Here is a 26,771-nt window from a genome sequence, read left to right on the forward strand (position 1 = left end):
TGCAACTCCACATAAGCTAAAGTCATCTGAAAGGAGGGAATCTCAATCAAGATAATGCCTCCATAAGATCTACTTGTGGGCAGGCCTATAGCATGTTTTCTTAATTAATGACCAATGGGGGAGGGCCCAGCCCTTGGTGAGTGGTGCCACCCCTAGGTTAGTGGTCCTGAGTTCTATAAGAAAGCAGGCTGTGCAAACCATGGGAAGCAAGCTGGTAAGTAGCACCCTCCATGGCCTGTGCATCAGCTCCTGCCTCCAGGTTCCTGCCCTGCTTGAGTTCCTGTCTTGACTTCCTTGGATGATGAACAGTAACATGGAAGTGTAAGCCTTATAAACCCTTTTCTCTCTAACTTGTTTTTGGGCCATCACAACAGTAGAAACCCTAACTAAGACACTACCATTATCATTTCAAAGAATGGATGATACTCCTATACTCCACTACCAACTTCAGTAAGCCCCGAAGCACAAATTAACAGGGAACAGCTTCTCATTTTTGTCCAGCCTAGCTTTGCCTACCTCCTAGCTCCTACTACACCCCCAACTCTACACTCTTCTGGTCTGTCTGCCACGCCTTCCCCTCAGCTCTCCACCAAAGGGTTATTCTTACCCATCCTCCCCACCCTCAGCAATCATCGCGGTATCTACTTTTAGTTCATCTTCAGTCCTTTTGTCAAATCCTTTTCATGGATATGTGATTCATTACAGATGTTAGCAAGTAGCATCTTAATAATCCCTTTCTTTATAACATTTTAAAATTACGATAGATTACACTCTTGCTGACACAGAGTCTTTCCTCCTGTCGTGCGTCTGGCACATTGCTTGGCTTCGTTCGGTCTTTTGATTTCAGCGTGCTGGCGTTACAGTGTGCCCAGTGAGGACTCACTCTCCTCTCTCTCCCTCTGTTGGAACGACTGCCTTCCCTGCCTTTGGATAGCTGACTGTGACACACAGCTCTTGTGCTGCACCAGTGCCTCATTGATACACAGTCTTGATTCTGGCAGTTCCTCCTCAGCCGCATCGGCTAGCCCTGAGGGTTAGCACTGAGTGACAGTGAAGCAAATGCACTAAAAATAGGGCAGTCCTTGGTGTGAGATGATATGCAGACCGTGAACAGCCTTGGGTGACCGTGAAGATTGTTAAGAGACAAACAAAGCAGGCTTTAGCACTTCCTACAGGGCACTCATGCACTTTTAGTAAAAGCTCGAGGCTAAGAAACATGACTTCATGGGGTTAGTCTGTTTGTTTGTCTGTTTGTTTGTTTTGTTTTTTTACAATCTTTATAAAAGTTTACCACAAAAAAAAAAAAAAAAAATGTACCTGCTTCTTCAGGCTCTAGAGGAACTCCAAAAGTCACAGTCACTTCTGCACGCAAGGGACTTTTTCTGTGTTGGCAGTTGAGTGTATTTCTGCTGACTAGTCCTGACAATGGTGACATACGCAGCCAGGGATGTTTAGTTGGCCAATACAAATACCAGGAAACTAAGATTGCTCTTCATCCAGCTGTGTGACAGAGCCAACTAGGCACAGTTGATTCGTACCTCTCACACAGAGGGGATCTGCTGCACAGCTTTGCCAGGGGAGTCCTGATGCTTTCTCCCACTGGATTTCATCGATGTTTCTTGATGCTCCTGCCGTCTCTTAGCTACTAGTGCGATCAGAGCAGCAGTTTTTACAACAGCCATACATTAAAATCACTTTAAAAACTAGCAGTGGCCAGGTGTGGTTGCTCACATCTTTAACCTTAGCACTTGGGAGGCAGAGGCAAGTGGGTCTCTCTGTTAATTCAAGGCCAAAAGTTCCAGGGCAAGTAGAGCTATATAGCTAGACCTTGTCTCAAAAAAAAAAAAAAAAAAAAAAAAAAAAAAAACAAGCAAAAAATAAAACCTGGCAGCAGCTACTGAACCCCAGCTCCATAGCTTCTGATCTGATATCCTTTTACCCTTTGCGGGGACCAGGAAGTGGTATTAGAGGAAGGACATTTGCCACAGAACATGGGAATCAGTGACAGCTTTAAGGAATTAATTCTCCCCTTCCAGCTTTATGTAGTCTTTGGGGATCAAACATAGGTTTCCAGGCTTACACAAGAGCCTTTACCAATGACCCATCTCACTAGCCCAGGAGGAATATATTTTTAAGCTGTCCATCTGATTTTTGGTGTGTTGACTGGAATGAGAATCTTTGACTTAGGTTAAGTTGTTGATACTTCTTCAATTTCATTCTTCTTATGTCTAAACTATGGAGTGTTAGATGGCTAGCCTTCTGACATAGAGATCTAAGATTTATGTACTTTGTACAAAAACTTCATGAGGCAGCTAGATTAACTGTTTTGCCTGTTTATGAATATAAATATAGAGTTTTACGATATTAAGTGACCCAGATTGCCTCATGGCTAACAAATACCAGAGTTAGGCCCAAAACTTAGTCTTCTGATGCTCCATACATCATTTTCTACACTTACAGCAATAACACAAAAGAGATCCATGTTCCTTTCGGTGGAAACACATTGCTCTGCACTCGCAAGACCTTGCAGTCTATCATGTGCAGTAAAAATGACTGGCTTTCATAAGAAAAAATGCCTTTCTCATTTATGGTAATACTACCCTCGTCCTAACACTCACAACTGTCTGTAACTCCAGGTCTAGAAGACCCAATGCCCTCTGACCTCCAAGGACATGAGCACAAAAGTGATGCCATACATGCAAGCAGGCAAAGGACTCATGCACATAGAATAAAAAAGTAAAATTTAGAAATCTGTTTTGTGGCATTTATATTGTAGTGAAACATATTTTGTTTTGGTCTAATAAGGACCTGCTGAGGTTGGCTGTACAAGGTTGGCTTTTATTAATTTATTAATAGAGTTATGCAAGTCTTTATTAAAGATAAATCAACCATTGAATCTCAGAAATACACAAGTCAGTGCTCATTATGTTCTGTCCCCACTAAGTCCTGTCTGTCACTCTGTCCTGTCAGAGATCTTAATGAACTGCAAGATCTAGTTTATTTAAAATCTAGAAAATGAATGACATATTTTTTAAATATATTTTTAATTCAGTGTATTTTCTGGTTGTTTTCATTTTGGGGTGCTGTTTGGTTGTTTGTTGAGACAGGCTCTCACTACATAGCATAGGACTATACGGGCCAGATAGTAAATTATAGTTCAGGCTTCACTGATACATGATTTCTGCTACAAGAACTTGATTCTCTACTGGTCCCAAAGCAGCCACAGATGTTAAGTAGCTGAATGCTTACTTTACTCCAACAAATATTTTTATAAAAATAAAGATGTCAGGCTAGACATGGCTCTGACCTATGGAATTATGAAACAATAAATTGTTCACAAAATCACTTTTTTTTTCAGGAAATACATGTATTTGCCTCTTGTAGAATATATGATTTTAAAATTTCATTTTGTTTACTTACAGGTAACATATCTTGGAAAGGAGCTTCTGAAGTATGTGTATGAAGTGCCTGTCCCTCCAGAACCTCAGAGCACTCCTCAACAGCAGCAGCCTTGCCTCCCAGGTATATGCAGCCAATACCTATCTTATAGTTGTGGGACGGGCGTATCCAAGCCTACTGGAAAATTACTACTTTTTCCCCAATTTGTTGAAATTCATATCATTTTAGCATAAAAACCCAATGGTACTTAATATATTCACAGTGTGTAAAATCACTACCTCTGTACCGTGTCAAAATGCTTTTGTGGTCGCCAAAGAGTCCTGTTTCTATTTAGCAGTTACACCCATCCTCTACATCCCCCTGTCCCTAGGAGTTGCTTTCTATGAATGGATGTGTTATCCCAAATGTTAGATACTTGGAATAATGCACTGTGGCCTCTGTGTCTAGCTTTTATACAGCACAATATTATCCATATGTGGTTGTACTTTGTTCCCTCTCATGGATGGACATACTCTATTTAATGAATATGCCACAATGTATTCATTCATCATTTGAGCTTCTGAGATGTTTCCACTTCAGAGATGTGTGAATGATGCTGTTGATAAATAGGCATACACATTTAGTTGTTTGGGTACCTGTCTTATGTTCTTGTGGCGAGATAGTGAGGAAAATTGGTATATTATATAGTAACTCTGGGTTTTCTTCCTGAAAAGTAGCCAGACTGTTTCCACATTATCAGAGCCATTTTGCATCCCCACAGAAATGACCAAAGGCCCTAAGTTCTCTGCATCCCCAGTAATAATCTGTTAGTTTCTTGTCCTAGCCACAGTTGCTTCTATGAAATTTTTTAGATGATATAATCTTTTATAATTAATTTCTTTCTCTGAGACTATTCTAAAATCTGAGTGGTTTTCTTAAACTGTCAGCACATGAAAGAGTACTTTTCCTTCCCAGGTTTGTTCTGTTCACATGTTTTCTGAAAACTTGCACTAAAATGAATCTTCGATAATTAAGCTAATATTCTGTATGGAATGGAGATAGTAATATCCTGAGAAAACCAAAGAAGATGCAGTCTCACAAATGAGTGTAATACCTTGACTTGATTGTAAAGAAACAAAATACAATCCTGAAAGTCAGATATAACCAAAATTATGTTTCCCTCCTCTGCTGCAACACCCCTTTTTATCCCAATGTCCCTGTATCAGACCTGTTAGAACCAGTCTAGGCAGAGGGGTGCTGCACAGTAGAAAATGATGATGTTTCAATGAATAAGGTCGAGAACCAAACAGAGTTTCTGTTGCCCTACCCAGGACTCCATGGTATCATTTTTCTTAAAATAGGGCTCCATAAGTGAAACTGCTTCTCTTTCCTAACTTATTCTTAACCCACCTTAACCTCCTTAGATCCTGTCTCAAAAAAAAAAAAAAAAAATTGTACTGACTCATTGTGACACAAGCTAGAGTCACCTGAGAGAAGGGAGCCCAAATTGAGAAAATGCCTCCATAAACTTGCCTGTGGGGCGATTTCTTAGCTAGTGATTGATGCAGGAGGACACTTTCTATTGCAGGTGGGGCAATCGCTGGGCTGGTGCTCCTGGGTTCTAGAAGAGAGCAGGCTGTGCAAGCCATGGAGAGCAAGCCTATAAGCAGCACTCCTCCATGATTAGCTCCTGCCTCCGGGTGCCTGCCTTGTTAGAATTTCTGTCCTGACTTCCTTCAGTGATGAACAATGATATAGAAGTGTAAGCCAAATAAACTCTCCCTCCCCAACTTCATTTTGATCATGGTGTTTCATTACAGCAGTAGAAACCAAAACTAAGGTAAATACCTCCATCATGGTAGGTACCTTCCTCCAGTTTTGTAAAGACAGGCTTCATAAAAATGTCTCCTCATTTGCAAATTTGGTCTGGGAGATCAGATGAGTGAACATGGAGAAGATAAAGGTGTAAGAAACAAGTAGCTCTGGTAATACTGGTGTTTGGTTCCAAACTGTCCTGTTGCTGTGATAAAGCAATGATCAAAAACAGTTTAGGGAAGGAATGGAGTTTTCGGCTTGCTGGTTAAAGTCCGCCATCAAGGGAAACCAAAGCAAGAAGCCAGAGGCAAGAACTGAAGGAGAGACCAAAGACAAATGTTGGTTTTGGCATGCTTCTCATGACTGGCTCAGTCTGCTTTCTTGTACAGTCCTGGACCACCAGGCAGTCCCAGGAGGCAGCACTGCCCACAGCAGGCTAGGCCGTCCCACAGCAATCAACAATCAAAAAAGTGCTCCTCCCACAGACATGCCTCCAGGCCATGATGATGGAGGTTATTCCTCACTGGGGTTCTTTTTTTTTTTTGAGTTGACACTAGTTTGGGTTAAGTTGACAGAAAATAGCATACTAACTCTGACTACAATAGGTCAATTTAATCAAATCTTGGCGTCACACCTAGTGTGACCTAATTATTTTTAAGTGACTCCTGCCACCAGTCCTGACTGTGGGTCTTGGTTGAGTAATAGTATTTCATTTCTTATGCAAAAGATAATTGATAACTTCCTAAAGTCGAAATCACTATGTCAGCGTCTTATTCTCTCTGTCCCAGTCTCTCCCTGTCTCTCTCCACCTTTCCATCCCACCCCACACATTCACATACACCACAGCCACAGCTGTTCCCGGGAAAGTCAGCAAACCTTTCTCCTCCTAGTTACTAACGTGGAAATCAAAGAAAAGCTGGACATTCTTCCTTACATCATGAAGGCCATCTGCTTCCCAATTTTTTCCCCTGTTGCCTATAACATAATAGTTTAATATTCAAAATATTAAAAAAAATCCTGATTTTTCCTTTACTTCGGATACTTTTAAAATGTATATGTTAATTTTAAAATGTAGAGGTGCCAGGGGCCATTCAACTTCTCACTACTTAGTTTGAGCCTATAAAACCACAGACAGACCCTTGCTGGATGCTGTAGGCTGCTGTTGGAGTTTCTTTCAGCTCTCTCTCTCTCTTTCTCTCTCTCCTCTCTCTCTCTCTCTCTCTCTCCCTTTATTTAACTTTTGGTTTGTTGTTGTTATTTCGGGGTTTTTTTTTTTTTTGTTTGGTTTTTTAGGTTTTGTTGTTGTTGATGTTTTGTTTTGGTTTTGGTTTTTCAAGACAGGGTTTCTCAGTATTGTTTTGGAGCCAGCCCTGGAACTCGCTCTGTAGATCAGGCTGACCTCTAACTCACAGAGATCCTCCTGCCTCTGCCTCCTGAGTGCTGGGATTAAAGGCATGTGCCACCAACATCTGGCTCATTTTTGCTTTCTTCATTAGGATTCTTGTGTGTCTGTTTTATTGTACCTGACAGAATAAGTTAGAAAAACATAAAGTGCCTTAACTCAACTGCAAGAGATGCATTCTTTCTCTTTCTTACATATCAAAACAAATTAGGGAAATAAAGACTTGTCTCTGACACTGTAGATACCAGACCACCCCTGTGGGGACTTCATGAGGTCACTCTAGATCATAAGCAAAATCTGTTTTCCTGTGTTTCCAGTGACCAGTCCTCCAAGACTGTTTTTTGGAGACAGGAGGAAAGGGGGGAATTACAAAAGTCATGTTATATTTCTTACAGTTAGGGTGGCCATGTATTTAGGTTTGACCAAAGCAGTATCTAATTTGCAAAAATTATTAGCGACATTCTCTTTCATCTTAGAAATATATTGCTTCAATGACTCAGTATAAAAGCCAAGGAAGGGCTGGAGAGATGGCTCAGCCGTTAAAGGCTAGGCTCACAACCAAAAACATAAAAGCCAAGGAAATCAGTGTTTAAGAAAACGAAATGTGACATAAACCTGGTGTATGAGCTAGTTGTTGGAGCCCATCCCCTATGGCGGGATGCCACTCTCAGCCTTAATGCATGGGAGAGGGGCTCGGTCCTGCCCCAGCCTATCCTGACAGACTCTGTTGACTCCTCATGGGAGCCCTTACTCATGCGGAGGAGTGGCCTGGGGTGGGCTGAGGGGGAGAAAAGGGGGAGCAGGAGGAGGAGTGGGAGGGAGAACTGTGGTTGGAATGTAAAATTAAATTTGAAAAAATAAATTATTCAAAAAAAAGAAAACATGGAAGAGAGGTGTCTGAGAGTGTTTTCACCTTTTATAAGAAGTATTTGTAGACTTTAAAACTCCACAGATAGAGTGTCAGATCTTACACCTGCCATTCTCTGTTAGAGATCATTGCTGGTTCCCTGGCTTTTATCCTTCTGAGAGATTGAAGAGGTCTTAGAGTTCAAAGAGATTTTTATAGGCTCTTATTTCTTATAGTCCCCAATGTTCACCATACCAGGGCTTCCAATAAATATCCATTGAATAATACTCATTGAATGTATGATAAATGAATGTATTGAATATGATCCAAAGGACACTGTTTTAAAACTGGATTTAGTTGAATGATCTTAATAAGTAGGTGTGTCAAGATCTCAAAGACTATAATAGAATTTAAGATAAGGAATTCAACAAATGGTAAATGTGATTTTAGTTACTATTATCTCTTTTTAACATTATTTTGTGTGTATGTGTGTGTACGTGTTCACATGCATGGATGGAGGGCAGGTGGAGGGCAGTGAACAACTTACTACAATCAGTTCATTTCATCTACCATGTGCTTCAGAGACTCAAATCAGGTCCTTTACCTACTAGCCCATCTTGCCAGCCCAGTTAGTATCATCTCTTTATCTAGAATTGTTGTTATTGTTGTTTCTGTTTGTGAGGTAGGTTCAGGTAATGGCTCTTCCTATTTTCTCAGCCAGAAATTAGAGAACACTCACATTCACTGTCATATTCCCTCTCTCCTTCCTGAGAAACCATGAAGTCTCTTTAGCTTTGTTCATCATTGTTCTTAAACTTAAAATTAAAAAAAAAAACAGATGACATCTGTAACATTTTATAGAACAAACAGCAGGTCCCTTGCTATACATGTATGTATGTATGTACATATGTATGTATGTATGTATGTACATATGTATGTATCATATTTGACTCTCAGTATTAAGAGAATCTTAAGTATTTGAGTTGTTCATTTTAAGATTTTCTTCAAGCCAGATATAATGGTGCATACCTATAATTCCAGCACTCAGGAGGCTAAGACATGAAAATTGCAAACTCAAAACCAGAATGTATTACACAGTGAGATCCTGTCTCAGAAAAACAGGCCCATTTTAAATATTTAGGTTTAATGTCAGTATGTGCCAAAATACTCAAAATACATCAATATTAAGCTAAACATATACAGGAAAAAGAAAACATTGTCTGAGATGTTTTAGAAGCCATCACTATAACATACTAATTACATGTTTTATAGAGACATGATATCTTGTTTGTCTTTTAGAAACAATGTGCTCTTCCAGGAAAAAAAAGTAATAGTCTGTTTTTCCAGATTATAATGAAATAGTCCTTATCTACTGATCATGTTATAAAAAATTACTTGAGAAGATAGCACATTGTCAGTGCTGCTGTTTGCTTCTATGTAAGTTTGTTTCTATTTCTATGTAAGTGTGTGGTAGAGCTGATACAGTCACAGGTATTCCTGTTTTTCGTGGTTAAGAACCAAAGCATGAAGGAAGATAAGTACCTAATAATTGAGTACCAAGGTTGTTTATTTCAGCTCTTATTTACAACTCTGAATTATTCTTCATTGTTTTAATCATAGTTTCTCACTCAGGTATCATGATTAACATTACTTTAACCTAACTCATAAGTTGGAATACACACACACACACAAACACACACACACACACACAAAGAGCTTAAGTTGTTTTAAACTCACAAATACTTCAGGTCTCTTGAGCTTGGGCAAAGCATCATGGTATCAGGAGTGTCTGGAGAAGGGCCTGCTTTGTCTCATGATGGACAAAAAACAGGGAGTTCAAAAAGAGACCAGAGAAAGATAGAGCCTCACACCAATTCCAGGATACACCCCCATGGCTTGCTTCCTCTATGTAGGCCTTACTTCCTACTCTTCTATCATCTCCAAGAAACACCATCGTATCATAAATGCATCAAGGTATTAAGCCATTCCTTAGGTAGTAGCCCTGATGATTTAATTCTTGTCCAATTCACAGTGAACACCAAGCATCCTGCTATCTGTCGAAATAATTATTATTTGTTAGTGGTTGGAATTACATTTATCATGGGAAGAATCTGTTTTGTCTCTGGCTCCTGCCACAGAACTCCTAAGTCCTTGAACTTTCCCAAATGTCTTATTTCTGAGATGGAGCTTGACTGGTTTCTGGGTAGTTTCAAGATGAGAGCTGATCTCCAGAGAGACCAAGCCTCGATTGGCAGCTTGGAACCTTCAATTCTATCTTCCAGGAACTATGAAAGAGAAGAGCTAATATTGAATTAACCATTAGATTTATTTAGGCCTGCAGAAAGGTACGTGTGGCTAGTGTGGCCAGGAAGCAAAAGAGAGGGAAGGGTGTGGTCCCACAGTATCCAGGGGCATGTCTTCCTAATCTAAGGTCCTTCCTTAATGCAGGGCTCACTTTTCAGAGGGCTTACCACCACCTCTCAACACCATCACTCAGGGTCAAGCTGTCAACATAAATGCCTTTGGGAGACATTCAAGAGTCAAACTACAGAAGACATCAAGTTGATCAAGTTGGTGTCAGACAGTTGGTCAGTTGAGACAAAGGAAAAAATAACAAAAGTTAAAATGTCAAAAGTGCTAGGAGTAAATAGAGCTCATTAGAATGAGATGTGTCTGTGAGTCTAATATGGTGTTTTCCATTTGGAACCAGAGTAAGTCAAGTCTCATTCCATAATCTGTGTTGGAGATGGGGGTGCAGCAAGAGTATTAAAGCAACCACATACATGTGCTACCATTTGTTTATAGGCCTCAGATGCCAGCAACCCTGTATAAGAATTATACCTCAGTAACAATGAAAAGGACAAGGTGTTTCTACCTGCCCACCAGTGTGATTCCCTTCATTAATGCTCTCAGTAAGAAAATATTCAACATTTGACCCAAGAAGGGATTGAATCACCTGTCAGCACCCTAACTTTTCCTTTCTTTATTCACAAAAATTTCTTTCAGAGACAGAATTTCTTTTGTGATCCTCCACTAACACTTTTTGATGCTTTTATTCCTTGCACAAGCATGTAAGATAAGAAAGGGAAATTTTTCTGTTTTTTATTTAATAATTTATCTATAATACCCAGGATGCTATTTTTAAATATGAGCTTAAGCAGCCCCTGCCCTGAATCCAGTCCTCCTTGTCTTCATGCTTCAGAGCTATGAAGTGTCTGGATGCATTTAGTATAACTAGACCTTTAAACATGATTCTACATAATCCTTTCCAGTCAAGACTGTGACAATTACAGAGGGAAGAAATGCATAGCAGATATTGTGGGACTACATGAGTGTCTGTGGAGTGGCAGGGTTATTCCTAGTATCAGTATTTTACATATCAATTCATATTGAATTCAGATCACAACAGCTTAGTTTTTCTGAGGTCTTTTCATATGACTACTAGTTTTCCTAATGGACTCAGGACAAGAGCTCTTATAAAAGACATTGGATTTAAGCATTGGTTATGTGATCTGATTTCTTCCTTTCTTCATCCCCTCAAGTGAATGTCAAGGCTAAAGTGAAAATAAAACTAGTGGACAGTGTTCTTTTCCAAAGCAGATCTTTTTATATATGTCCTTCTCATGATACCCTAACCTGTTCCCTTCTCTTTCATGGCACAAAGTTTAGTAAGGCTAGCAAGAGTTGACATATAGACTGGATTGGTGAGAAAGCTTTTGTTAAAGTTCATGTTAAAAATATCATTGACTATTATGAGTTAGTTATTAAATTAAGAAAAGAAAAAACTCTGCTACCTAACTACTATGTATTCTTTTATTTTTTTTTTAGTCTTACATGTTTGCACAAGGATTTGAATATTAAAGATGCTAGACAAATATGCAATATTATTAGAGTACAGAAACAATTCAGAAGCTAAGAGATAGCTTGGCTTTTTATTGGTTGCCTATGGAGAGAAGGGAGGCAGGACAGACAGAATAGGAAAGCCTGTATCTATGAGGCACCTGAGCATCATGTACAAAGATAAAAGCTTGAAAACTCACAAGGCAGGCACTAAGATAGGTCATTTTCACTGTCCTTCCTATCCTCCATTAAGACTTCTTGAGCTCTTTTTCATGACACCTCCTAGTCAGCCATGTCAAAATGAAATTGAATATCTCCTTCCTCCCAGGCACTTGGCATCAAAACCTCATTGAAGTGGACAATGAATACAAACTTGGTACTTTCTATGAGAGCACAGGCCATCCAAGTTGCTGTTTATGCTCTGGGTAAAGAGTGGAAGGATTGTTCTCTGAATCAGTGGTGAGAAGGACAAACAAGGTTTTCTCACAAAGCAAGGTGTCATGACCCATGGCAAAGTGTACCTGCTGTTGAGTAAGGGGCATTCAAGGAGAACTGGAGAGAGGAAGTACAAGACTGTTCATAGATGCATTGTGGATTTGCATTGAGAGCATTCTCAATTTAGTTACTATAAAAAAAATGGAGATAAGGATATTCCTGGACTGATAGATACTACTGTGCTTCCTTGGGCCCAAAAGATCTAGCATAATCCAAAAGATTTTCAATCTCTAAAATGACGCCCACCAACAGTTGTAAGAAGCCCAAGGCCAAAGCACCCAAAATTCAGTGGGTCCATGTGTCCTGGAACTTGAACACTGACATACTACTCTGAAGAAACAACACACTAAGAAAATCTTCTCACTAAGTAGAATCTGCTCAACTTTGGCCAAGAGAATGAAGGAAGCCAAAGAAACCAGGAACAGGTTGCCAAAAGACATGGGCTGTACTCATTGAATGCTGCTACTTCTAAGTCTGAGTCCTGTCAAAAGGAAGTCTTTAAGAGTAACAAATAAATGATGATCAGATCTTGAATAAAAAAGATCTCTCAAGATATATTCTTAGTCCTATAGCAGCCTGCCTATAGGAGCCCTCCTCCCACCCTAACACCATTGCCTGGGGACTGTGCTCTGGTAGGGATGCGGGACTCCCCTTAGCCTTTCATCCTTACTCTTTGTCCTAGTGCAAAAGCCCCTCCTCCCACCCTACCTCCATCCCCTAGGGACTCTGATGGAGACCCAACTTAGCACTTTCCTACATACACTCTTAGCCTTCTCTTTTTAACCCATCTCTGTTCCTTTGAGTTAGTCACTAGTCCTCAGAAGCATTCTTCCAGGGACTCCCAGGGGCCACACTGGGGTGGGGTTCATGTGGTTTTCTTTATCTTTCCTGCCATCTATTGCACTCTCTCCAGACTTTACTTTTTGTCCTGTAGCAGCCACTTGCAGGAGACCCTCCTCTTACCCTACCTGAATTCCCTAGGATACATAATCTCTTGATGCAGACTTCAGTCTCCTTTGCTCTTTCCAGGGGCCACTTGATACCTTTCTTCCTAGATGACCTCTATATGTTTCTGCCACCCACTGACCTGACCAACAGAATCATTCTCTACCAACAACCCAATAGCCACCACATTTGGCTAAAATCCAAGAGGGCAGGCAACAGCAACCGAAGAATAGAATACCCACCCAACAAAGTCAAGACTAGATATTAATTAAAAAATTATAAACATAACCCTACATCCCAGCACAAAAGCACAATCAAGAACAGTTAGGACAGTATGAGTCTTCCAGAAGCATGTCACCCTATTACAGTGGGCCCTGATTAAGTGCAATGTAGCTGAAGCACAGCATACAACAAAAGGCAGTGCCTGTCAAGGGTACAGAACACTAAAGTCTCCTCGCTCAACCAAAAATAAATAAATACAAAGCCCAGGGACAAATGGATTTAATGCAGAATTCTACCAGACCTTTCAAGAAGAATGAACACAATCCTGCTTAAATCATTCCACAAAATAGAAACTGAAGGAACATTTCCTAATTCCTTTTACAAGGCCACAATTACCCTGAAACCAAAATCACACAAAGACCCAACAACAACCAAAAAAAAAAAAAAAATTATAAATACCCCTTATGAACATCATTGCAAGATTCTCAATAAAATATTTGCAGTGGGGCTGGAGAGATGGCTCAGTGGTTAAGAGCACTGACTGCTCTTCCAGAGGACCCAGGTTCAATTCCCAGCACCCACATGGCAGCTCACAACTGTCTAACTCTTAAGATTTGACACCCTTACACAGACATACAGGCAAAAACAATAATGCACACAAGATAAAAATAAACAATTTTTTAAAAAAATATTTACAAACAGAACACAACAACACATCAAAAAGATTATCAACAATGGTCAAGTTCACTTAGCGGGTCAGGGACAATTCAACATACATATGCAAAGCAATAAACATCGTCTACCACATAAACAGATTGAAAGAAATTAGAGCAGTGGACCTGTCTAAACACTGAATTTAAAACAATGAATGTTAAAATTAAGAGTTGGGCCCATTATAAAGAACTTGAGTCTATAAAGGAGTCTTGGCCTGAGGTGGTAGGATATTGTGCATCAGCTTTGGTATATACCCTCTCGGCTGGGGCCTTCCTACTCTGCCCCTTTGCAACCACATATAGGAATCCCCAAGTTTGGTTTCTCAGTAGATCCCTGCTTCCCCGATAAGTTTAAGATCAGCCTGTGCTATATAATGGGATAATGGAATCTCATCTAAAAATAAGCAAATAAAAATCCCCTTTATTTTAGTGTCCCCAGAATGAGAACTACAGGCAGAGATTTTCTGAAACTGTTTTTGTGCATAGAGCTAGTGCTGCAGTGAGCAGTCTCTTGTTAGAGAGACATGCAACAAGCTCCTCCCTCTTGGAGTACCTGATTTAACTAAGCATGGTATCTTGTGCCCAGTGAGCTGATCGTACGGCTTGAAAGAGGAATTTTGATACATATGCAGATTAAATTCCTGACTTAATCAACAGTGCATTCTGGGTTGCTGTCTGATCAGTCACTGCCAACAGAATCTTTAATAGGCACCTTCCTGGGTCTAGAGGTTTTTAAAGGGCCTTAACTCCACGTGAAAGATGCTCATACTAGACCTCTGAAGGTATCAGTGAAAACAGTAGTTTTATTTTGTACAACCAGAGTGGGATAGCTTTTTAAGCATTGACACTGTGCAGTTTTATTAAGGATGTGGAGTAGAAAATAGGCATCTTCCCAGGTATTCATATACTGGTAGTAAAGAAGGGGACTTTATGTGGACGCTGGCAGACGTGTCTGAAATGTGAAGTATGTACATATTCGCAGCCTAGTCACTTTGCTTACAAATAGCCCATGGTGGATATAAAGCATAAATTAGAAATAAACTGTCGCAGATGGATTAAGCACTCAGAACATAGCAAATGTAGGTGCAGCGTCTTATGGAGGCAGTCTGAGGACCTTGCTGTTGAGAGTTTTACCTGAGCAATATCTCCCATCCCCAGCTTTTATGGGTTACCTTGTTTCTGAAAACAGGGTGTGGTGATACATGCTCAAGGTTGAAGCCCATCAGTTCGGTTTGAGATCTGTGAAGAATACAGTTGTCAATTGTGGGAGGTCCCCGCAAGGCTTTACAGCCAGTAGGGCAACAATCTGGCTGAGGGAAGAATGAAACTCAGTTCAGCCCTATTTCTGTAACCAATGCTGGACCAAGACTTCAAGAGTCTGACATCGGTTTGAATGTTTTTTTTTGTTTGTTTGTTTTTTTTTTTTTTTTGCCATATTTAAGCATAGCACGATTTTGGAAAGAAGTTTTCAGATAACAATGAACTCAGGCTGGTGAGTAAAACAAAGTGTAAGACATGTTTACATTGAAGCTCTTCACAAAGTACATATGGCTTTGCCTGTGAGATGGGTTCCTGTTGATTTAAAAATATTGCTCATAGTAAGGGTCTAGGGAGTGTGACTTAGGTAAATCCACCCCTGTGGGTTTCATGGTTGGCCTGGCCCTAAGATGACATAGAAGTCACTTGGGCAGTTGTAAAATACTAACATCATCACGAGGACGAGTTTTATGACCTAGAAGTAATACTCAGGATTAAGGGGAAGGGTCTGGGATGAGTAAAACATAATTTCTGGGAAATACAGGTGAATCTGACTCATCAGACAGAAAAAAGGACAGACAGGTTGTAAAGTACATCTATTCCCAGAATTCCAGAAGGACAAATTAGGCATCTCTTCCCTTTGAAGGATGTCTGTGTTTAGCTTCCCCCTTGCTTATCTGTGTGTACAAGGACCCTCGTGTCCTCTACAGTTAATATAGGAAGTATATGTTTACATAAGGAGCATATTTTAAATGTAAAAGGTATTCGATTATAGTAACAGATGTGTATGTGTTCAGGTGTGTGTGTGTGTGTGTGTGTGCACATGTGGCAGCCAGAAGATAACCTTGGTTATTGGTCTTCAATTGCTGTCCACCTTGTTTTTTGTTTTGCTTTTTCCTTTGTTTATCTTGCTTTGTTTTGTTTTGGTTTTTTTTTTCTTTGCAACAAGGTCTCATTGGCCTGTAACTTACCCAGAGAACTAAGATGGGTGGCCAGTGAGCTCTGGTCCCCCTGCCTTCACTGCCCTTTCTGCTGGGTTACAAAGATACACCCTCTATGTCTGCTGTTTTTCTTTTTCCCCCTGAGTTCTAGGGAGTCAAACTTAGGTCTTTAAGGTTATAAGAGAAGCTGCCCTCTCAGTCTGTAAGTGCCAGTTTAAAACCCCACTCAGACTGACTTAAATCCCCGAAAATTGAATTTTATTGGTGCATGTACATGTCAGTAAAGGCCGGAACAAGTCTATAAGCTTTATCTAGTACTCACATAGCATGACTAAAAATGGAATTTCTCCTCTTTCAACTTCTCAACTCCAATCCCATAACCCTGGTGTAGTCACACTGTTTTGTGGCTAGCCTGAGATTCATGAGACCCATCTTTAAAAAACAAAACAAACAAACAAAAAAAAACCCACTGCATTTCTAATGTCCCTTCCACACTGCGGCCCCTCATAAGAGCCTCCCACTGCTGTCAACAAAGCTGTCTGCCTGTTGAGTCAAGTCTAGAAAGGAGACTCCCCCAAAGACTCGGCAGAGATCCCATTGGACCTTACTGCCCTCTGAAGGGATTATATTCCTATCACTGAATCGGTGCCTGCTGATTGATTGTTGAAGATGAAAATAAATCAAGAAGTTGAGAATAAATACAGCCCCAAGCACATGAGCCAGGTAAGGTGAAAGGAAAAGTCACAGGCAGGCATGTCACAGGTGGAGTATAGATGAGTACTGGTGATCAAAAGCACTGCCCTTAAAATACCTAATTACAGGAAGCACTGGTGTCCTAGGCTATGGATACAATTAATGGACTATGTGGCATGTCTAGCTAAAACGGCCTTGGTGAACTTATAACACTGGCAGTCTCTGTAGAGTAAGATTTGATTCGATAATTGATGAATGACTCTTTCTCCCTCCCTCTCCCCCATCCCCCCCCCTCCTATAGGTTATCTCAGGTACAGAAGGTGGACTGATGAATGTCCTGGTCAGAAACACCAAGTCTGAGCATGGACTGACTAGATTCTGGGATATGTAATAACTATTCAGATCTTACATTATAAGAAGCTGGTTTAAATGGTGATTTGTATTTTAACAGGCATCCCTCATTATCTACAGATAAAAGAGATACTTTTAATCAGCGATCAAGAGCTTCTGCCTTGCCATGTAATGGAGCAACACTGGAAGTTCTATGTGAACTGTAAGAGGCTACCATTCTGAAGCCTTGCTTTCCTGACAGCTTATCCAGGGTTGTTTTTATCATCAACAGCCATTCATCTCCATCTTGTATGGTAGGCCTATTTTAACTTGCACTGTGAATTAGTAGAGATGTGCATTTACTGTGATAAGAAAACTCTTAACATAAGTTTAGTGCTTTTCTGCCAATGAAATAAAGGCATTTCTGAATAAGACTGTGTTGAGTTTCTTGCTTTAGTTGTATTGACATACGCTAATTTTGCGTTTGGCACTTCTGCTCCTGTATGAGAAACAGTTCTCGTGAGGAAATGAAGATACAAGTAAAAGCAGTTAATGGAAAATTATCCCTGAAGAGACCCTGGATTGTTTTCCCCCTTTGCCTCTGGAATATAGCTCAAAATCACAATGTAAAATTATGAAGGAAATATAAGTATTATATAAGATTAGTATAGATAGTGCTAAATCTTAGTGCAGAGAACTAATCAAGTGCTGGCCAGGACCGACGAGCTTTTGACTTCTACACTGACAGAAGCATTTGTGAGACACTTGAGCTTTATCGGTTTTCCCAGACTCCTTAATATTTTGGTAACCAACTTATTCTCATCCTTCATTATCTCTGAGTCCCAAGTAAGCTTCGGCCTGACATTCTTACTCTATTGCTTCTCTCTCGTTGTATAGAAAAGTGAAAACCGCTACAGAAGTCACTAGAAGGATGGTTCAGCAGAGTCCCAGTGCCCCTGCGGCAGCTCACAACCCCCTGTACAACTCCAGTTCCAGGAGATCCAGTGCCTTCCTCTGGCCTCAGTGAGCACAGGCACGATGTGCACAGGCACGCAGGCAGACACAACACCAGTACACACAAAATAATAATTTTCCCTTTTTAATCAGTAGAACATGTTTGGGGGACTATGCTATAGGCTTTGGGTATTTGCATGTCTTACTTAAAATGTATAGAACATTTAGGAAATAGCTTCAGAATATATGGCTGAAAGCTGACAGTAGGAGGTTGGGGATCCTGATCTGGGCATCTGAGAAGAGAGGAGAAGTCTGCTCCACCTAGAGCTGGAGAGAGATGGCTAGTCTGCCGTGACTCTCCTGGGCAGTTCAGGGCCATTTACAAGATGCTCTGTCTGTTCTGGGTTCTCAGAGAAGCATTTAAGCTTCATGCCCTCAGCCATACACACGATCCTGAAGAAGGTCCAGTGATCCGTTCTTTATTTTTGTGTCCTTTGTGGGAGACTGATTTTTAAAAGTTCACTGCACGTGTTCTTGCACATGGTGCTGTATTATATAAGGGTATTTCCAGACAAGTGTATATTGCACATTGACTATATTGCCTCTTATAAGGCTCTTTCCTCTTTTTTCCTCCCCCTCCGCCATTGGTCCCCCTTTTTCCTAGACAGCCTTGCCTCCACTTTCATATATGCATACATGATCTTACCTATTTAAAATATATGAACTAGTCATGAGAGGAAGCATGATATGTGTCTGTCTGAGACTGGCTTAATGTCCTCATTTTCAGTGACATCCATTTACCTGAAAATGGCATAACTTTGCTCTTTATAGCTGAAAGCAGTTTCATTTTGTCTGTGTGCCACATCTTCTTTACCTGCTCAGCTGTGCTTGGGCTATTGTGAACAATGCTGCAATAAACATTGCTGTGCATGTGTTTTTATGATGTTTTGACCTGAGTCCCTTCATTCTCAATTCAATCCTCATCAGACCAGTGTAGACTATTTACACATCAGCAGTTCTAACCAGTTTTGATTACTTGCTGATTGAGCATTGTGGCATACTGCTGCCAAATTATTCTTAAATATCTCCATTGCCACCTTTGCTGTCGTAAAGGTGAAATTGTAACAGGCTCCTCAGATCTTAGCACAACTGACAATGTGATGGAAGTACCATTCAGGCCTCAGAACCCAGGAGTTAGGTAGCAGTACTTGCCAAAATGAAACGAAGAGCCAACCCATCAAAGTCCACAGTTCTGGGAAAGTCCCTACATCTACTAACCGTGCTTTTTGGCTTCTGTGGTTTCACTCCTGGCTAACTGTTCTTGCTAACTTAGATGTGTCGACCTAGGAAATGGATTTGTGCTTAAAAGTTCACCCTGAGAAAGACTCAGGACTGCACTCAGGTCCCAAACATCCATTGTAGTCACCAGCCAGCTAATAAAGACTTTCTGTTGACTTGAACCCATGTCCAAGTAGTCTTCTCCAGTGGTTACCTCCCAACAAAATCTAGACCAGCAATTCAAGTTACCTACTGCCTGGTCCTAATAGTCTTCCAATTTCATTTCCCTATACTCTCTAACTCTTAAATGTGTTTTGTTTTGTCCCTCTTATGAACTCAATTGTTTCCCTAAAGTTCATGTGTTAAATCTGTAGTCCCCACTTTCTCATATTGTGATGTGTTTGTAGACAGGGCCTTTAGAAGGTTGTTAAGTCAAGATAAAATCATTAAGGTAGACTCTGATTCTGTCTTCCTTGACAGACACCAGCCGTAGGCATCCATCTGTGAACCATGGTTTCAGCATGAGATAAAGCACAGTGACACTGATTATAGACCAGGATCTTGAGAAATTGATTCTGCAGTTTTGAGCCACCCTGTGTGTGGTGCTTTCGTTATGGTGACCCTCGCAAATGGATGCAGCCTAACGCCCCTCTCCCTTGCTTATACTGTTTCCCCCACCTGGAACATTCCCTCTCTGCTGCATCCAGCATGGCTCCTGGGACTTCAGTCTAACTGAGGGTGGTGAGTGAATGAAGAAAGGACAGACAGGAAAGCTGGGTCAAGTGCTCTTGGCACTCAGCTGGGAAAGTCTCAGAATCCCAGAAGCTCAGTGTGCTTAGTATGTAGAGCTGAACAGTGACACAACGTTACTGCCTAACCAGACAAGGAAGTGGGGTGTATGGTCTACAGCCAGACCAAAGGGACAGGCTTAGCTAATCTCTGGAGGAGTGGTCTCTGTTGTGGAGCAGTTTTCAGGCCATAAATTTTGGGGAGAGGGCTATGGTGAACATTTTTTGTACACTCTGCTAACACTCACACTTGGTCCCCAGTGAAGGGCACTGCCGTTCTCTCCTAAGCTTCTCAGGTGGCAGGGAGGCATGGGCATTCCTCCAAGGACCCGCCCGGGGTCCTTAGCATGGCCATGAGCACAGCACTCAAAGATTCATTCACTCAGGGCTCCCTGCACTCCCCACGCTTCCCTCTCCTGCCCATCCATAGTCCTCATAGAGTTCATATATGAGACGACCCTCGTGTATGACCTCCTATGTTGTCAGGCCATCTCAACCCAAGCCCTGAAGTTTTAGTGCCTGCTATTCCTAGTTTGGGTTTTCATGGTTTGTCTCCCTGTAGCATTTTGAAAACTTTATTGAGAATCCAGTTCACAGCTGTATAGTTCGTGTTTCCTGTAAAGTATCTTAAGCACAGCAGACACTTAAGAACTTCCTGTCAGTTACAGTGCTTTGATGTCAGTAACAAAAAACGTCCTACTTAGAAAAATAAATGGCTTAAGCAGTAAGGAAGCTTCACTCTAAGAAGCCAAGATTAGGAACTTGGGAATGGCCATGTTTCAGTTCAGCTATGCTGTTATTTGTTCTCCACGCTCCCTTCATAGGGGCTCTGCTGTTGCAGTTAGAAAAGTATCATTGGAAATGAGACAGTTATCGTCCAGTGCGCTTCTTTTGGGAAGTAGTTTTCCTGAACACTGCCATTCTCAAGAAAGTTTATTACAGTCTGGCAAGGTGGCTCAGCAGGGAAAGGTGCCTGCCAACAAGCCTGGCAGCCTGAGTTAGAGACTCAGCGGGTAAAGGGAGAACAGAGTACCACAGTGGTCCTTTTGTGATGTGTGCACGTGTGCACACACACACACACAGAGAGAGAGACAGAGAGAGAGAGACACACACACACAGAGACAGAGAGAGAGAGAGAGAGAGAGTACCACAGTGGTCCTTTTGTGATGTGTGCACGTGTGCACACAGAGAGAGAGACACACACACACACACAGAGAAAGAGACACACACACAGAGAGAGAGAGAGACGCAGAGAGAGAGAGAGAGTACCACAGTGGTCCTTTTGTGATGTGTGCACGTGTGCACACACAGAGAGAGAGAGACAGAGAGAGAGAGAGACACACACACACAGAGAGAGACACAGAGAGAGAGAGAGAGAGAGAGTACCACAGTGGTCCTTTTGTGACGTGCATATACACATGCACACACAAATACAATCTTTTTTTAAAAATTGTCTAAAGAAAGTTTTTTTTTCTTCACCACAGTCGATCACTAGCTATTCCTCACAGAGGTCACTCACTGGAGAAATGAAATTACTTGATTTGCTGAAAGAAATGCATGCCCAAGTGTAGGAGAAAGCTGCACAAATCACCACTGTGCCAGTCGGGAAACAAGGGGGGGTGGATAAGGAGAGGAAAGGAAGTGTAATTGGTGTGAGTGGTTGGAATAAGAGCTAATATCTTTAATAATACATCCCAGTGGTCATTACAAGCACTTTTGACATATTAATGCATGCAGTCCTCACCACACCTTATGAAATGGGAAATGCTATCATTCATTTTAAGATGAGTAAGCTGAGGGAAGAATGAAGTCACTTGGCCAGGAGCTAGAAAGCACCTACCAAGTGGTAGAACTAGAAATCAAACCTAGGAGTCTGGATTTGGAGCTCATGTTGGTACCATGTATATTTTCTCTCTCAACCAAAGCTGCATACCTCAAAATGCACAGTAGGCTATTGGGACAATGTCAGCCCCATGATGTGGATTTGATTGGCTCCTGCCACATGCACATTCTAAGGGATTCAGTTTGCTCACCATGGTAGCCAAGGGAATGCAGCACTCCAGCTGACCAGTTCTAAGATCAACATATAGGTATCCACTCTTGAGGTTGTTTTCCTGTCTTGGAAAGTTCTAGATATGAACAAATTAATTTTGCATAGGAGAACTATCTCGATGCTTCTGATGACTGCATGTGCTGCATGCATGCAAGCCCTGGCTTGCAAGGGACTTTGGATTTCTTTTGTCTATTGGGAGCTAACAGCACTTAGCCTCCCATGTATTTTTGGATTCTGGTCCTGAGTTGTTTTCTTTTTTTTTTTTTTTTTTTTTTTTTTTTTTTTTTGTTGCTTTGATTTTCCTTTTTAGTGGTGTTCGTTAAAGCCCATTCTACACAAAGAACTGTGATTCCATCCACCTGAAACCATAGTATTTTCAAGTCCTACTTCCTTTTACCACCTAAGTAAGAGGATCAGAAGTGAGGCCATGCCGAGTCAACTCACCTGACTTGTGGCTAACTCCTAAACTCCTTAAACATATTTGTAAGTTTATATTTTTTTCATTTGGTACTATTTACCAGGAGTTTTTTGTTTTGCTTTTGAGTAGGCTGGCCTTGAATTTGAGGGTGACCTTGAATTTCTGACCCCCCATTCCTCTGTCTCCCAAATGTTGGCATTACAGGTATAACACAGCACCCCATTTGGGTGGTTCTGGGGTGCATGCCAAGTAAACATTCTTATCAAATGAGCTGCGGCCCAGCCCTCCTTTTCCAGGAGTTTTAAGGGAAGCCCAGCAGGTGCACACTATGCACACTGCAATTAAGCACTTGTAGGTGTAAAGGACATTTGTGTTTCCATGATATCTGACAGTCGGTCTGCTACTTCAAAGCTGAAGGCAAGTTCACAGGCAGTAGTTGAACCTTGCCAATCTGCTGACATTGCACAGACATTCAGCCTACACAGTAACTGCTGTGAACTGAGCCAACAGAACAAACCAAAATTGTCTGTGTATGTGTGTGTCCCAAAAGGAAATATGCTGCTGATAAAATGAAACAGTTGAAGAAAAATTAGTCCTTAGCCAAAGCATAAAAAACTAGCCAGCCAAATTTAGAAGATGCCAGCTCTATGACAGGAAAGATACTTTCTTCAACAGTGCAAGCCCTAGCCACTGGGATTGTGGGTGTCCTTTTCCTTTAGAAGCCAAGTAGGATGGTTCAAGCTGAAAGGGGATAGAGAGATGGCTCAGAGGTTAAGAGAAATGGCTGCTCTACCAGAGGACCTGGGTTCAATTCCCAGCACCCATATGGCAGCTCACAACTGTCTGTAACTCCAGCTCCAGGGTATCCAACACCCTTACACAGACATGCATGCAGGCAAAATAGTAATGCACATGAAATAGATAAACCCGAGGGAAGGAGGGAAGAAAAAGAAAATGGGAGGGAGGCAGGGAGGGAGGAAAGGAGAGAGGGAGGGAGAGGGGAAGGGAGAGACCTCCATAAAATCAAGCTGTAGGCAATTCTATAGCTCATTTTCTTAATTAGTGATTGGGTGTGGCAGGGCCCAGTCCATTGTGGGTGGTGCTGTTCCTCTGCTAGTGATCCTGGGTTCTATTAGAAAGCAGGCTGAACAAGCTATGGAGAACAAGCCAGTAAGCAGCACCCCTCCATGGCCTCTGCATCAGCTCCTACCTGGAGTTCCTGCCCTGACATCCCTGGGTGATGGACCACAATCTGTGAGATGAAATAACCCCCCCCCCCACGTTGCTTAAGGTTGTGTTGTTTGATCACAGCAATAGAAATCCTGAACTAGTGACTCACTCTGTAGCCTAGGCTGGCCTGGAATTTGCCATATGGCCCAGGCTGCCTTCAAACTAATCAGTCTGCCTCTGCTTCCCCAGTGCTGGGATTAGAGACATGAACTACCATGCCTAGGCCGGATTTACAGGTATCAGTTGTCTTTTACCTAGAATCCAGTCAGGCAGTGGTCCAAACCCAAAGCAAAGATGCTTTGGAATGCCACATACCACCACATGTGCACATTCAATTACAGTCAAAGAAATGGAAACAGAAGTGAGAAATATCTGGATTGACCACAACTTGGCATTTGTTGTTTTTACATAGAGCCTAAATAGTTCGATGCTGTGGTTGGCTGAGACCCAGCTATTTGTTGCACAGGCAAATGCCCAGGTGTTCATATTCCCAGTTAAGCTGCTGTTCACAGAGCAAGTACTGGCTCTGTTCCCTGCAGAGCTACACTCAGGTCAGACTTACTTTGACCTAACTTGCACTAAAGATGAAGGAAGCATGAAAAAGGTCAAAGGTAATAAAGGAGGCTATCACTTAAGAAGCTAGTCAAACCAGGACATGTTATAGAACACCTATAATCCCCGAAGTGGAAGCAAGAGGATCTGGAATTCAAGGCCAGCCTGGGAGAGGTAATGTCCTGTCTGGGGGGGGGGGGGAGGTGGAGGGGATGGCAAAAACATTTTAAAATTATTTAAAAGGGTGGGTAGCCAAAGAAAACCTGATTTTTAGAAGCAGAAACTGCTTACAGATTTCTTTACAGATACACATAGGATGTTGTCTAAATATCTCACCTCCTAGATGAAATGGTATTTTTCTTAAGGTTAAGGACTGTCTTTTATATTTTTACATTCTCTAATAGCAGCCAATGCGGCAATGCAGGAGCAAGAATGCAGTGGCTCACAGCAGGCTCCAAGTGTGTCAGCCTCACCTGCATGCATCTCTGAAGACAGCCAGCAGGGGACCCAGCGGGTCACCAATTTGCTAAGTAAAGGAAAATTCAGGAAAACACAGAAAACCATACAAGAGATCCACAGCCTAAGGCTAGACTTTCTGCTTAGCCACAGCTGCTTGTCATAGTTGCAGAGTCTCCCACCACCACCACCATCACAACCCCCCCAAAAAATCTTCAAAATATACCAAGATCTGGCTGTGTGGGTGTTGGTCACCGTGGTGAGAGTAGACACTGGCATGTGAACACCAAGTCTTGCTGGCTTACATTCTGCCGGGAGTGGAAGGTCCTGAACAAGGACTGTACAGGATGTTTCACACCAGCTCTGACCTGGCGTTCCGCTGGGGAAGTCAGCTGGTTCCTTTGAGCCTTGGGATCCCGGATGAGAAGTCATGATGGATGCTGTCTCTCTAAGGGTGCTCCGGACAGTCAAAAGACCATGAAACTACTGAAGGTGAGTGCTTGTGTTCTTATCCTTTGTGCTCAGCTTCTTACCAGTGTCTCTGTGTACCTTCAGCCCCTACTTGCTTACAGCAACTAAGTTCTGCAAAATGGATATGGCAAGGCCAGTGGGAATTCTTCAGTACGTTCGGGTGAAGCTTGCTCAGGTATTTAGGAATGCTTGCCCATTTCCCAACGGGAATTCATGCCACTTTAAGGAAGCTGCCTATGTTTTCTCTGGGGGGCTTTCCTTGGAGCAAGAGCAGCATGGTCAGTCCTGGAAAATCAACCCAGGAAGCAAGGTCATTCTTTGTGGGCAGAGAGGTGTGGTGGGGATCCTAACAAGCAGTCCCCAGAGCAGAGTCTCTCCCTGACTCTATGACCTACCTGTGATTTAACTTGGGCAAGTTATGCAACTTCTTCAAGCCTCGGGACCCTTGATTATAAGACGTGGTGTCTCTAACAGTCTTCAGGACTTTCTGAAAGTTCAGAGCACTGAGGGTACTTCCCCACCCTCACTGCACCCCCTGACCCTGGGGGATCAAACCCAGGGCCTTGTGGATCTAAACCACCACTCTACTACTGAGCTGCACCCTCAGCCCAAAGAGTGATGTATGCTAGCGAATTCAGAAAAGAAGCTGCTGACATGACCACGCCACTATGTGGATAAGGGCTCTGTTATAAATAAGAAAGAGAGTGGCCAGAGGCATCTGCCAGAGTCCAGAGCAGAAGGAGAAAGAAGCAGACTGGACAGCGCAGCCAGGGCTTTGTGTGAGAGAAGGGAGAATAGCCAGAGATAGAGGATAGAGAAGCCACGGGGAAGCTGAGCTCTGAGCAGACAGCATGGGTGACAATAGCAAGGGCTGTAAGGAAGGCTAAGTGGCTGCTGGAAGAGAACCCTCTGAGCTGGAAGGGGGCTGTGAAATGCATAACAAGTACTTGTGAGCAGGCCCTGGGGAGCCTGGAGGCTGCAGTGGGCCTTGGTGTGTTGGTAGACACCACAGCTGTATGTGAATTGAAGAGCCCTATATCCCCCTTTTTTTTGCTAGAGGTGAAGGAAATGACTCCTTTGGGTAGACCAGAACTCTCTTCACAAGTTCCAGAGGAACAATGGCTTTTAGCTAGTCACTGAAAATCCTCCTACAGTCCAGATTGGGTTCTCTTCTGGATATTTCAACTGCCTTTTGGAGTCTGGGGAATGGAGAGTTCCTTTGGGCCTGACACTAAATGCTCTGCTAACACGGCATGTTATTATGGCGGTGATTGGTGATGCTCTTCTGCTTTGTGTGGTAAGAACTTGCATTCCCTGAGCCTCTCACTCCTGGGGACACTTCACCCATGGGGTGCTCCCAGGCAGAACTTTGCCCTTGGAGGTATGCATCAGCAGACCTCCCTTGATTGTTTTGCACAGATCACTCTTGCTTTAGGATGAGGGTCCCTAGTGGTATCCCTAGCCAGTGTCCCATAGCTATTGTTATTTGGCCTCGGTCCTTTGACTCTTAGTATCTCCTTTCTTGGTTATTTATGTTCTTAGTGCAAGGCCTGCCTCTGTAGCCAATGTTTTTTTGAAGGCAGCAGGCATCTCAGTTTATACCTCATTCCTTCCTCAGCTCAAACACTGTATCGTTAGCTGACTGTAGGGAATTGTACTAGTTAGTGTTTCTCCCACACTCCACGTCCTCTTG

General features: G+C 42.1%; 1 protein-coding gene across 1 annotated transcript in view; it reads left to right on the plus strand.

Annotated features, from left to right (window-relative positions):
* The window catches only part of Ankrd31 (ankyrin repeat domain 31), a 98,129-nt gene extending 81,008 nt beyond the window's left edge, over positions 1 to 17,121 (plus strand). Inside the window, exons 25-26 of the mRNA XM_051182919.1 lie at positions 3,423 to 3,522; positions 17,000 to 17,121. Coding sequence (XP_051038876.1) covers positions 3,423 to 3,522; positions 17,000 to 17,121 — 222 coding nt within the window. The remainder of the gene's footprint in view (positions 1 to 3,422; positions 3,523 to 16,999) is intronic.
* The last annotated feature ends 9,650 nt before the right edge of the window (positions 17,122 to 26,771 follow it).

This window comes from Phodopus roborovskii, unplaced genomic scaffold (assembly GCF_943737965.1).
Source record: "Phodopus roborovskii unplaced genomic scaffold, PHOROB, whole genome shotgun sequence".
Classification (NCBI taxonomy): domain Eukaryota; kingdom Metazoa; phylum Chordata; class Mammalia; order Rodentia; family Cricetidae; genus Phodopus; species Phodopus roborovskii.